This window comes from Carlito syrichta, unplaced genomic scaffold (genome assembly GCF_000164805.1).
Source record: "Carlito syrichta isolate Samal-C Ts95f unplaced genomic scaffold, Tarsius_syrichta-2.0.1 Scaffold308977, whole genome shotgun sequence".
NCBI classification, from domain to species: Eukaryota; Metazoa; Chordata; class Mammalia; order Primates; family Tarsiidae; genus Carlito; species Carlito syrichta.
This window is the reverse complement of record NW_007253073.1, coordinates 232,685-246,837: the sequence shown is the minus strand read 5'-3', so window position 1 is coordinate 246,837 and position 14,153 is coordinate 232,685. Positions and strand designations below refer to the sequence as shown.

General features: G+C 35.7%; 1 protein-coding gene across 2 annotated transcripts in view; it reads left to right on the top strand.

The window, feature by feature from the left end:
• The window catches only part of TTC29 (tetratricopeptide repeat domain 29), a 265,274-nt gene that overhangs the window by 77,252 nt on the left and 173,869 nt on the right, over nucleotides 1–14,153 (top strand). For both annotated transcript variants that reach the window (XM_021716824.1, XM_008066516.2), the window contains exon 7: nucleotides 11,083–11,295. In XM_021716824.1, the coding sequence (XP_021572499.1) occupies nucleotides 11,083–11,295 (213 nt within the window). The remainder of the gene's footprint in view (nucleotides 1–11,082; nucleotides 11,296–14,153) is intronic.

The following is a 14,153-nucleotide window of genomic DNA, read 5'->3' as shown; positions in this document are numbered from 1 at the left end:
CTACACTCCAGTCTGGGCGACAGAGTGAGACTCCAACTCAAAAAAAAAAAAAAAAAGACTTGTGAAGGAAGGGACTGGGATGTTGGTTGAGTAAATGAAAAGGAAAGATGATTGCCGGACATTATAGCAGAGGAGACAACATTGGTATTCAGATACAGAGCAGAAGATAGGGAAGGAGAGAAAAATTCACTTTATGTGCAATATATATAACAAAGAATTTTGTAACTATATTCCTTGTAAAGTATCAATTGGTAAGAAAAACACTGACAACTGTACCTTAATGGAAAAATTACAGATAGTTCATCAAGAGGAAATATGATAAGTAATGAATACAGAGAAAAATAACCAACTTCCTAAAAATCATATTGAATATTGTGAAGTGCCACTTAGCACTTCTCAAAATAGCACCAAAAAAGTGGTCATGATGTCTTAAAGTAACACTTATGTGTATTGCTCACGATAATGTGAATTTTTAAAATGATTTTGGAAAGTAAAATAATAATATATAGCAACTATCAAATTTGTCACATCCCTTTATCTATTAATTGTACTACTATAGATCTAAGACTTTTTTTAAAACATAGAAAAGCACACGGTGTTAATCGCAACATTACTTAGAATGAAGAAATAACTTAAATATCCAAAAGCACAAGACAGATGAGTGATTTCAGTGTACAGCCCCCCCAAAATTGTAGAACCTTTTAAAATGCAGTTATAAAAATATTTAATACATAAGCTAGTTCTAGTAAAATAATCTAAATAAACAGAAAAGTTATATTCAACTCTTTACAACTGTGTAAAAATTATGCACAGATATAGAGGAGTAGAATGAAACTTGAGCAAAATAAGTACATTTTGAGTGATTTGTAATATTTAAGATTCTTCCTGTAGTGTTCCATTCATGTTGATATATTTTTTGTCCTTAAAAAAAGTAAATGTATGTTTCATTATACTTTTGCTGAGTACCTTTTTTTGCTCTATTGCATTATATTTTCAAAATTCTTTTGTTATTCTGGGTCAGTTGTAAGGTGATATCATCCCAGTTTGCCTGGGACTATGGGGATTCCCAAGACTCATGACTTTTGGAGCTAGTCCCGTGTGAACTTGGATGAGCCAGTCACTAATAGAGTGAAGATTAAAATTTCCTTTTGTCTTTCTAAACCTACTATTTTATTCATGTGCCAACAGTAGTGACACAATAATATCTTAGTTATCTGCTATTAATAGATTTTGATAAGCATAGTGTGGTTATTTTGTGTTTCAAATGACCATTTTCTATTTAAATTGCTACCATTTCTAAAAGTGTTTAACAAAAAAGCTTCCTTTACATACTGGGTGTTGCAAGGGAAAATGACAAAAAACTGACAAAAGGCATTTTATTAAATGTTAAGCCTTGAAAAATAAATTCACCTCTGGGCACTGTGGATATTTGGATTTGGATATAAAACAGAAAACAACTCCAGCAAAACCTCCGGAGTGCTGTTGCTGAGTCTTGACCAAAGCTCTCTGCAGGTTTTCCTGTCGGGTCATGTAAGTCCTGGGTACTTTTCCAGCCTTGTCACACCTTTAGTACAACTACACAAGTTCACTGGGAACATTTCTTCCGATTCGTAGTTCAAAAATAAATCCTACTTGCTCGTTTCCCCCCATTTGTAAACAGCTTCTAAATTTGCATCTTAAAAGTCCCTTTGGGGGAAACTTTTCCAAAAAGATTCTCTGGAAGAGCAAACACATTATTCCATTCAGGTTTCCTAGTAACAACGTGGAATAAAGCCAAGGATACAAGTGGCTAAGTAGGAACACTGATGACTCCAGTCTACCCGTTGCTAAGACTCAAACCGCAGCCCTGTTGAAAGCACTTCTCTTCTCATCTCTGCGTGACTAGCTACTACATATCACAGTTCATTTTTCAGAGTAAATTCTAAGAGTGGATTTAGAAAGTCGGCCAGAGTAAACATTTTCGAAGGTGCATCTGACTAGACCAATATTAGAAACGGAATCACTACATACTCGAATAAAAGTGAATGCAACAGTTAAAAACTTTTTTTAAAAAGTGGACTAGCCTTGCTATTTCTACATAAATTAATTGTCACTTTTCAGGGCATGTCAGTTTATTCTCCATCTACTATGTGTACATGTTCATAAGACCTTATGGTATTTAATGAAGAGATCCTTTTTAAGTATTGATAGCCACAAGAAAATTATACCATGTTTGATCTATGTTAAAGAATCAAAGTCCAAGATCTTTGAATGGAACTTAGAATAAAAATGTAATTAGGTTACATCCCTAAAGTCTGATATATCTTTAAACAAGACTGCAAATGAAACTTTATTAGAGCTTCAAATGAATTATTTCATTGCTTCTTTTTTTTTTAAATTAATTTTCTTCCCCTTCTCTTTCATGTCTGTGTTACTGACATTGCTGCTTGTATTTTACCTGTCTTTTTCAGGGTGTTTTAATTATTTACTGCTTAACGAGTAGCACTGAGAGGAAGCCTCATTCAAAGGTGCCTGCTCTGCAAGCAGGCTTTTCTTTTTCAAAGATTTGCAAGGAGGTCTTGAGTCGCTGTATCGAGCCCACAGTTCTTGCTACACCAAATAAACTCTTCTAGAGGCAGTATTTCCTCTGACTGTCTGAGAAAGAGACACTGCCCCAGAAATCATTCTTCAGAGGTACAACTGACCAGGAGTGAAAAGAGTATTACATTAGAGAGTAGGTCTAAGTTTCCCATTAGTGCCTCTGGTGACACTAATGTTAAGTGACACCGGTCCATAACATTTAGGTTTCAAGGCATTGCATCTAACAGATTCACTCCAAATGCAAACTTGAAAAATAAAATAGAATAGCTAACCCCATATGGAATGTTACCGGCGTCTGTGAAACACCAGGCACTCAGCAGGGTGCTGAAAATTGTTTTAGCTCCCGTTGTACCTGAAGCTTGGCATTGTTAACCTGGATTCAGAACACTTAAAAGAAGCTCCAAAGCAGTGTATGAATGGTCCACTTATTTCATGGCTTTGAGGGGCAAACCTTGGTCTCTGTCTTGACCTCAGATGTTGGACATGTTTCTAACAGGGTGAGTTGCCCTGAGTAAGTAAAGCCACCAGGCTTCGGTCATGGTTCTGCTACCACTTGCTATGTGAATTTAGGCCAAACAATTCCTGAGGCTCTGTTTCCTCATCTCGAAAATATACTAACATCTGAGGGCGAAATAAGGAAACACACACACACACCACACACACACACACACACATACACACACACACACACACACTCACTCACAAAGAGAGATTGCGTGCAAGAGAGCTCTAGCAGGTAGTGTCATGCCTGGCATTTAGTAAATGTTCAACTAATGTTAACTCTCTCCCTCCTTACTCATTAACTGGATTATTTTGCTTTTTGTGACATCCAAAATAACACGTTCACTGTCCATTAAAACAAAGATGTAAAAGATGTGGGGGGAAGGGATTGTTACCTCCCTCACTCTCCTCACCACCATCCTTAATAACTGGTATTGATACTTTTGTATATATTTTTCTACATCTTTTTCTTTGCTTGTATAATCATATTCAAATCAGATTGAATGTAGTTTGTTTAACATCATGAGCAATATATAATTCAAGTAAGAATTACATTGTTAATTACATCTTAACAAATATAATACATTAGTTGATCTGATGTCAATATTGACTTTATTTCTCCTCAGATTTTATGCTGGTCAACACTTTTTAACTTAGTATTTGAGGATAAGGTGGAAATATTAAAGTAAAACAATTTACTATATGAAGAAAATAGTGAACCCTACAAATTGTACAAGGTTGATAATGGCTAATATTAATTTTTTATTGATTACACATCATACAAATGTTTTATATGTTTTAAAATTTTAATTTTTTGAGTGGTTTTGTTACCTTCAATTATGCGTTCCTAAGAGAAAAACTGCCTCTTGATTAATCCTTAGAAATCACAAAAGTCAGATTAAAACCAACTCTAAGGTTTATAGATTAAGAATAGTCAAATTTCTGCACTGGCCACAGTTCAGCTATCTAAAATCATAAACAGCAGCAATTAATAACAATTATTCCAGAATACTTTGGATATCTAGGAAAATTTTCTGGATATTTGTGTGCATGTATGTATATGTGTGTGTGTGTGTGTAGATGGAGTCTTGCTATGTTGCTCAGGCTGGTCTCAAACTTCTGGCCTCAAGCAGTCCTCCTGCCTCGGCATCCCAAAGTACTGGAATTACAAGCATGAGCCTCCATGCCCAACCAATTATCTGAATTTTAAGACATTTTAAAAAATTTTTTTAAATTTTAAAAATTCATGCTGCCAACATCACTAACAAAGCCCTTGGTGAGATTCTCCCGAACCTGTCTTCGTGGGATCCTTTTCACCTGTGGGTCAGTGACTGATATTCTTTAACCCGTATGGGGTATTAGTCCTACAATGCCCACTTGAAATAGATGCTCCAAATGATAAAGGGAGGATTCCATTTTTAACATCTTGAATTTCTTCAAAATATCTCAAAGTAGCTACTCAAAAGTTATGGGCACATTTTCTTCTCCGTTTATTAAGGATGCGATTGAGTTACAGAACAAAATCTTTGTTTTCCAGCGTTCCATTTTGCGATGGTGTGCAGTGGGTTATAGTGCACAACAAATCTCTTCTGACAGAAGATAAACCCTTGAAAGTGATAGTTTCCGCTGGAAGTGTGGCAAGCCCTTAACTATTTCAGCATGTATAGTGCCGTTATAATTTTCATAATTGAATGTAAAAACCTAAAGATAATATAAATTGTTCATGCAGTTAAGCTGAAATGGAAAGCAATGTCTTTTGTTTTTACAAAAGAGCAATAACATTTTTTCTCTTTTTTGCTACTGTTCAATATTGCTTCTGGCAGATTTTATCTCTACGTTGTACAGAATAGTAATTTACTCCTAAGATGTCCAGTAGCTCTGGATTAAAATGTAATATAATATACATAAAGCTTTATTGTTTCTTTAGGTTGTTGTTTTAAACTAAAGTGGAATATTTCCCTAAAGTCCTCAACAAATGTGCACAATTTAGAACTAAATTTGCCTAAGACTTATATCAGTGCTGCTGAAGAAATGGGCCTTATGGACCTGTCAAATTATTTTCATGCAATTGTTTCTGCAGCATTGTTTTTACTGGCAAATGTATAAGTTGATAGAAAAGCAAATAATTAGCTGTTTTCAGAATTGCTGATGCATGGAGCTAAAACAGGCCAGTCTGTGTGTCTTAGAGATTGTGACATTTTAAATTACCTGAACAATAGCAGCAGCCATCTTTGGATGTAATTAACACCTTGCCAAATTAACGTTGGGTCTGGACAGAGTCACGCTTTATCTATGAAATATTATTTTATTTAAACTTGCTTTCACCCTTATTCCATTGCAAACTTTAGATGTGTGTGCTGATTTCTGAAGTGGAGCAACTTCTTTTTTCTTTTTTTTTTTCTTTTTTTGTTTCCCTCCCCCTTCAAGTAATCAATGCACTGCTGAATGAGTTCATTTTAATGCACTCAATCATGCCTCTAATGTTCGTAGCTTACGGGCGCAAGCATCAGTAATGCAGGAATGTTATATGGCTTTAGTTTGGGCCATTTCATAAAATATTCATGGAATCAAAAATGTGCATCAAAATAGCGGCTGGGAGAATTACATTTATGTTCCTGCTTTTATGGCAGCTTCACATTTAAACCCATTTGTGTTAATATCTAGTCAATCTTCCTACTTTAAAAAAAACTAAAATGGGAGAGATCATATACATTCTCCTTTGCTTAATATTTGTTCTAGACATCTGCTGCGATACAACAAATATCTATAAACTTTCAGAGATATTGTGCAGAGGAGAGGGGGTAAGCAACAATTTGGATAATACCCAACTATATAAAATCTTATTTTCTCTACACAGTGTTTGTCTTAACATCCTACCAAGCATTTTGCAGTTTACAACATTGTTTGGGTTGTGTTTGTATTTTAAAATAAATGGATGGATTTCTTGTTTGTGTGGGCTTTAGATAAAGTAAAACTCCCTTGTAGTAGTTTTATTTTGAGTGCTCCTTTTTGAAAAACTATAAATGTATCTAGGATCAGAATCCTTATTGTTTATGTAGATGTCATCATAATAAGTTTTTAAACACATACTTGTTAAAAAAAAAACAAATAAAACAAAACTGAGGCTTAGGCTATTTCTAGTTATTTCTGGGTACTCTTGCTTCACACAGTTGTTCACAATGTTCTTCTAAGATGTGTTTTCTGATGCTACTTCGTATTATTTGTATTCTTTTTTTTTTGGAAAGCAAGCTTTATTGAGAGGACAGAAGAGCTCCCACAGTGGGAGGGGACCTGAGGGGATTGCCTTGTATTTGTATTCTTAAAATAAATCGACTGCTGATGGAGTCTATGCAGGGCCATCCCAAGTCTCCCTCATAAAACACCGTGGTTCCATTTTCTTCCCTGGCTTGCATGAAACATCAGTGGGCTATCTGGATTTTTGCTTAGCATGCCAGGCATTTAGTTAAGCAGTAGTTAGCATGTCTTCCTTAGTGTGGTCACTACTGTGATCTTAGTTACTCATAGGGATGATGGAGACGTGGGAGTGAATCCCAAGGCAACATGGGAAAACTTACTTTTCCTTGGGACAACTTTAACATCCATGAATGTTCCCCAGGGCTTCTCATTTCTGTCCTGTCTTCTGTTAGCTTTTATTTTTTTGTGACGTCTCAAGTGTAATATCATTCCTCTTCTGTCTGTCCCTCTTACTCAATGGAAAATAATGCTAACACTTAATATTCCAGAGGAGGACAGTCCTTAGATACTTAGACTAAACATTTATCTTTGTCCTTCTAAAAGGTTGATAATGAGATCTAGAGGTCTCATCTGGTTCTGAAATGTTGAAGTCTATTTGGTACCAAAAGGAAGACTATGCATGAATACTTTGAAGAAATTATAATGGGATGCTCTGAGCCTAATTAGAATGTCTAATTCATTATCCACATTGATCTTTACATTTAGTTTTGTAGAAATGACCACTATATTGATGGTTTTTTACAATATTTCTCTTGGGTAGAATTAATGTAAAAATTTTTAGGTAAAAGCAGTAGGCATATATGTTTTAATAAACGTCATCTTAATATCAGAATCTTTACTCAGAACATAATTAAAAATTATTTTTACAGTTAGAAATACAAGAGGTTGGAAATATTATTGTTAACCATGTTTAAGGGAAATACTTGTGTATTTAAATTACTATGCTGTCTTCAAAGCATATATATATATATATATATATATATACATATATATATATCTTTTAATATTTTAAAATCAAATGTTATATCATAATACGTGCTTTCAAATTCTGACCAACCTTTAGAAACTGTAGCCAAGACATTTATGTACTTATGGTCATTTGGACCAAATCCTTGTTGGCTTATTTTACTGCCACCAAATACTTTTAGAAATGAATTAATACATGTGAGAGGGACTGGAAAACTCTGCTACTGTATAGGTACCTCTGTAATAGTGTTAATCAAGACCCCAGAGACCTCATCTGTGGCTAAGTGGGCAGGAAGGGGAGAGGAAACCATGACTCATGGGACCACAAGTGGTCTAAGTCTGGGGTACCCAAGAAATTCTATCAGCCCCCATGGATGTCACCACATGGATTAGGGGAAAGCAGGGAATTTATATGTAGCTGCTTATGCATCAACTCCTTTGGAAGGACCAATAAGAAGCACATCAGGGTTTAATATCTGCATTTATCAACGGTTACCTGTAGTGACCTGAGCAGAATTGCAAAATTATGTAACTGGGAGAAACTAGAAATTATGTAACTCGAGCATTATTTTTAATATAAGGGATTTACATCTAGAGAATTTAAACTTACTCTGCCTAAGTCTCCTGACCCTGGCTCTTGGTTTATTGATCAGCATCTGATGTGGTGGAACCAGTTGTATAGACTTTTGGTGATCTTGTGTTTAAATCCTAATCATCACTTATCATAAGTGTGGCTTGTGTATTTGAGTCATTTAATTTTTGTGAGCTTCAGCTTCCTTTTTAATAAAAAAAATGATAATCATATATACTTCTCCAGTTTGGGGCAGATTAGGTAAGGGGAACAAATACCCTTGCATTTTGGCACCTGGCATTCCTTCAGGAAAGAGTGCTTCTCTGTTCTTTTACCCAAGCATGTCTGGCTCCTTACTCACGGGAGACCTCAAGCAAACCCTTCTGAGAGCTGAACCTTGGTCAGTAATCTTGAGCTAAGCAGAACACTGATACTAGCCCCCAAAGCTCTAGCAAAAATCAAATTTGGCCGAAAAGACGACTGTATTTCTAATCATCCCAAGGTTGCTTTACGTAGTAACTAGCTGGAACCAGCATCCCCAAAACCAAGCTCACTTCATTTCTGCAAGAATTCTGGTATATGTGCACTACCGAGACACAGTCCTGACTTTCTCTCCATTCTTCCCTCCTTCCATTCTTTCCCCGTTTCCTCCGCTTCTCCTTTCCCTACTTCAGCCCTCCCCCTGCTTCCCTTCACCTCCATTTTCTTCTTCCATATGGATCAAATTTTGGCCACGAGTATCAGTTTCCATTTACTACTTATATCATTATACCTCATTTTCATACAATTCTAATTAATCGGATTTTTCAGAGCTTTTTATCCCTTACAGTTTCTGTCTTTTCTGGAACTCTTTTATTCACAGTTTTCTGTATTCACCATTCCCTATTCACATAGCCAAAAAGAAATATATATCTATACTTTATGAACAGATGGATACTAGATGAAAAAAGAACTCCTGTATACATCTTTCCAGGGATACAGAGCTATACTTCACAGGCAGAAATATAGTTAACAGAGGAAACATAACACACATATATGTCAATGCTCCTTTCTAGCTTAAAAAAATGAGGGTCATGGGTATTTGGAGCAAGGTGTTTCTGGTGAGAGGTGTTACAAGAGAGAGATGAAAAACTGTGCCTGCTTTTGTGGAAGGTAAGAAAAAATTGTCAGTTGAAAGTAAAGATAGATTAGAACAGTGAATTTCAACCTTGAGTATTTGTATCAAAGTAAAAAAAGGATTGGTAATTTAAAAAAATAACTTCTATTATATATTTCTTATTATAAAATAATGTTTTGATGATAGAAATGTTAGAAAATTCAAATAAACAAAAAGAGGAAAAAAAAAACAAAAAGAAAAAAGAAACCATCTGTCATCCATAATCCTAACTCCCAGAGAGAACACAGATAAGAATTTCTTAATGTTTTCTGATGTTTCCCAATATTTTCAATTTTCATAAACACCTGTCCATAGAAACAAATATTTTTCTGCAGTATCATATTTATGACCTTGTGGCCTCCTATTATGTGAGAGTTTCACAATATAAGATTATAAACAAGTCTGCTGTATGCGTTGCTCTCTCTGTATGTATCTTCCCTGATATGCCCTCCTTCGTGGGACGGTAATGACTTACAATGGCCATGTCTTTACAGAAGTTTTCTATAGATCATTTATCTGCCACTGTTGTCTGTCTTTCTTTGCGACTACTATTCTTATTTGTGTGTTCATTCTTTAATAGTAATTTTGATAAATTCAATGCAACAAATAGGAAGATATTGGATGCAGTAGTCATGGCAGCAACTGCAACCTGCACCATTCAATGAAACTTATTGAGCCTAATATGAACTGCAAAGATGAATTTAATCAGTCATGGAAATATTGTCACAAGGGCTGAACTAATTTTTGTTTTTTTGAAGAAAGGTTAAGTTGCACTTAAAGAATGCAATAAATTAGTGGCTATGTTCAATTGGTCTATTGGAATCTTTAAGAATATTATTATACCAACTGATAACTGTAGCCATGTTTATTGCACACCTACCCTGTAACACATTGAACATGCACTAGTTCATTTCTCACAATAGTACCTTGAGTAGTGATGCAATAACCCTACTTTGCAGAAGAATTAATTAAGGCACAGGCAGGGCAGTGATTAGCCTGAGACTAACCAAAAAGTGGAAAAGCTAGTTAGGAGTAGGCTGTCTGCTTGAAGTCTGTCCTTGTTCTTAACCACTATGGTTGGGGTTCCTAGGTATGAGTGTTTTCCTGTAAATTCCAGTTATGGTGCTCCGATACCATAAAGGAATATTTGCATTCCTGTGTACTCTGAGCATTTCCATGAGGCAACTGACAAGTAAAAACAATCCAGAGTATGGAGCTTCAAACTACTCTTCCAGAAATATGTTTGCTCACATTTTAAGGAAAGAAGTGACTTTTTTTTTTTTTAGAGGGTATTTTAAGGAAAGAAGTGACTTTTTTTAGAGGGTAAAATCCAGAAAGACATTTAATTCTAATTATTCAAAACTAAGTAGCACATACAAATGCATCTTTGGAAAGTTTAGTCAAACTTTGAGGAGCGCTTTAAAGCTTCATATTTGAATTTTAGAGTTTGTAGAAGATGTATCCTTTCTCAAGATGTCTGAATTCTTAAGAATGAAGAAAATTGTCACCTGTTCAGAAAACAGTACAGGATAATAGTTGACAACATCGGCTCTGGAGTCAGTTTTCCTGAATCTTCTACACACTAGACATGCAATCTGGCAAAATTCTTAACCTCACTAAATTTCAGCTTCCTGGTCTATAAGATGGAATCACAACAGTCCCAATCTATAGTGTTGTTCTGAGGATTGAATGAGATATGTGTATAAAGTATGTAGCACAGTGCCTTGCATACCCAAGGTTAAATGTTGGTTAATATGATTGGTAGCAATAATTATTATTGGACGTTCACACTCTAAACATATGCAATCCCAGTCAGTTTCTCCTAGCTGAATTACATCCCCCCCCTTGCAGTTGTCTATCCAAAATTAACGCCGAAACTGAGGTACAATTAAAGAGAGCGCCTTTCCCAGTTTAATTCTTCTCCAGCCCTAAAAATCCTCTACCATATTCCATGGTGTTTCCCCCTTTAGTAGTAAAGCTAAGATGTACACAAAATTTTGAAAAATATGCTCTGGCCTCTGGTTTATATTTATGAATGGCTGTTATTCTTCAGGTCAGCTTCTGGAAGCTGCTGAGCATTATGAAGCATTCCATCAATTGACGCAGGGGCGGATATGGAAGGATGAGACAGGCCACTTTCTCAACTTGTTGGCCTGCAAGAGTCTCCTGAGGACTTACAGATTACTCTCAGACAAAATGCTGGAAAATAAAGAATACAAACAGGCCATCAAAATTCTAATAAAAGCTTCTGAAATCACCAAAGAAGGTGGGTGGAAAAGAACACTCTCACATTGCTTTCTTTAATGGGTAGACACTGGTTCTCCCAAGAGTGAAGTAAAAATCGTCGAGTGTTAGGGTGATTATTTCCTATGAAATGCAAAGACAAATGCCATCAATATACTTTCAGATTTTACTGTAAAACAGAGGTGCCTTAATGCTGACAACCAAAAATCCATTAGTTTCTTGAAAGCTTTACCTCCAAAATTACAACCCACTGGGTGTAATGCAAAACAAGGAACACACAGTGAAAAGGTAGGATCATATGCAAAAGTTAATGAGGTGTGTGTAAGGTTTATATCTCTTGCAATCTGAGAGATCCTTCATTGTTTATAAATTTACTATTGTCAAGTGATAGAGAAAATATGATAAATATTTGGTTATGAATAACGGAAAGTTAGGAGTCATTTTAGACCCTTGTCTCTCAAGAGTGGCTTTTGAACCAGCAGCATCAGCATCATCACAAGGCATGTTCTATAAGCTGAGTCTCAGGCCCCAACTCAGAGCTATTGCATCAGAATTAGTAGGTTAGCAAGACCTCTAGGCGATTCATATACACATTTAAGATAGTAAAAATGCTTCTATGACAGCTGATTATCTCTTTACTATTGTGAATGTATATATAAAGAAAAAATTTGGATGTATTCTTATAAGCTTTTGTGAAATTCAAGATTTTATTACCATATAGTATTCATTAATAGAGTAACCTTTTTCATGAAAGAGAAAAAGACAGAAGTTATGTTCTTGAACTGTATGTTATGTTCTTGAAAATATATTTAATTGATTGGCTAATTAAGTGAATTAATTGGTTTTTTAGTAAGTTACAGATAGCTTATTTGGAATGAACAAGACTAGTTTTCTGGATGTGATTTTAATGTACTAAACAGTAAAAGTAAACGGCATATTCTCTCTATTACTTTGAATAATATTAGTTGAAATACTCATAGGAACTCACCCCCATTGAAAGATGTATCTCATTAAATGAACTGCGTTTAGGTCAATTGTGGTCTAGTAACTTCTCCAAAAGGGGAGACACATAGTTAACTTGTAGGTTAGTTTCAGTAGCAAACTTTAGTCACATGGAAAGTTATATGGAATTTCAATGTGTAGGAGAATATCAATTAGAGAAATGTATTTTACTTTAGGTTCAATTTGCTAAGTTGTAAGATAGTTCACAAAGAAAGGAAGGTTCCTTGGGCCTCTTTCAACAACCAGAGTCTGCCAAGCAGTTTTGTTTTTTTTTCATGAAAAGTATCTCTCACTTTCCAAAGGGCAGATAAGGAGAACAGAAGAAAACCTACTTCTTATTCTGTTATAATTTTCAATATCTTTTAAAACCAATAAATATTTGTCCCTGCTAGGCTCGGTGGCTCAGCCTGTAATCCTAGCACTTTGGGAGGCTGAGGTGAGTGAATTGCCTGAGCCCGCGGGTTCGAGACCCGCCTGGGCAACTTGGCGAGACCTCATCTCCACAATAAATCAAAAATTAGCCGGACGTGGTAGCATGCGCCTGTAGTTCCAGCTACTTGGAAGACTGAGGCGTAAGGATCACCAGAGCCCAGCAGGTCGAGGCTGCGGTGGCCGGGAGCAGCCACTGCACTCCAGTCTGGGCAACAGGGTGAGACTCCAACTAAAAAAAAAAAAAAAAAAAAAAAAAAAAAAAAAAAAATATATATATATATATATATATATATGTCCCACATTTTTTGTAAAATAAAGTGCATAGTGAATAGATTATACAATATTTTAACAGCGTTCTTGCAGCAGGTGACATATTTTGGGACAAAGCTTCACTTCCTGTTGTCTCCTATTTTGATCAGGGAGCCTGAAGTAGCACACTGATGATAACCTGAATAAGGGCATTCGTTTACATAAGTTGTTAAGGGGTGCTGCCACCCCTGGAGGCCAGATCCTTTGCTAGGGCACCCTGGTGTAACGCACAAGTTTTGCACCAGCCAATAACTTCCACTTAGTGTAATGATCCTTATAGGACCAAATGACATTCCATTGTATGATTATACCACATTTGCTTTACCCGTTCATCAATTGCTGGACACTTGGGTTGTTTCCAATTTGTGCCTACAATGCTGCAATGAACATTTGCATACAACTTTCTGGTGCTCTTGGATATATACTTAGGAGTGACATTGCTGGGTCGTATGACTACTCTATGTCTAACTTATTGAGGAACTGCCAGTTTTTCAAAATGGCCACTTGACATTTGACCAGCCACATATGAGGGTTTCTGTTTAGCCACTCCTCATCAGCATCTGTTAGGTTCATCTTTGCTATTATAGTCATCCTAGCAGGTATAAAGGGGTGTCTCACTGTGGCTCTGACTTGCATTTCTCTGTAAGCCAATGATGTTGAGCATTTTTCATGTGCTTATTGGCTATTTGTGTATCTTTTTGCAGACATTTCTTCTCCTATTCTTTGTTCATTTGTAACTGGATTACTTGTTTTTGTCATTGAGTTTTAAGAATTCTTTATATGTTTTAGAACAAGTCTTTCATCAACTATATGATTTGAAAATATTTGTTCTATTCTGTGGATTGTCTTTTCACTTTCTGAAGGCATTCATCGAAGCACACGTTTTTATTTTGATGAAGTCTAACTTGTCTAGGTTTTCTTTTGCTGGTCTTGCTTTTGAGATCATAACTAAGAAGGCTCTGATCAATCTAAGGTCATAATGATTTGCTCCTACACTTTATTCTAAGATTTTTATTGTTTTAACTCTACTTAGGTCTACGATCTACTTTTATGTGTGTGTGCACATGGGTGATATGAGGAAGGTACACCTTCCTATTTTACATGTGAATATCTAGTTGTCCTAGTTCTGTTTGTTGA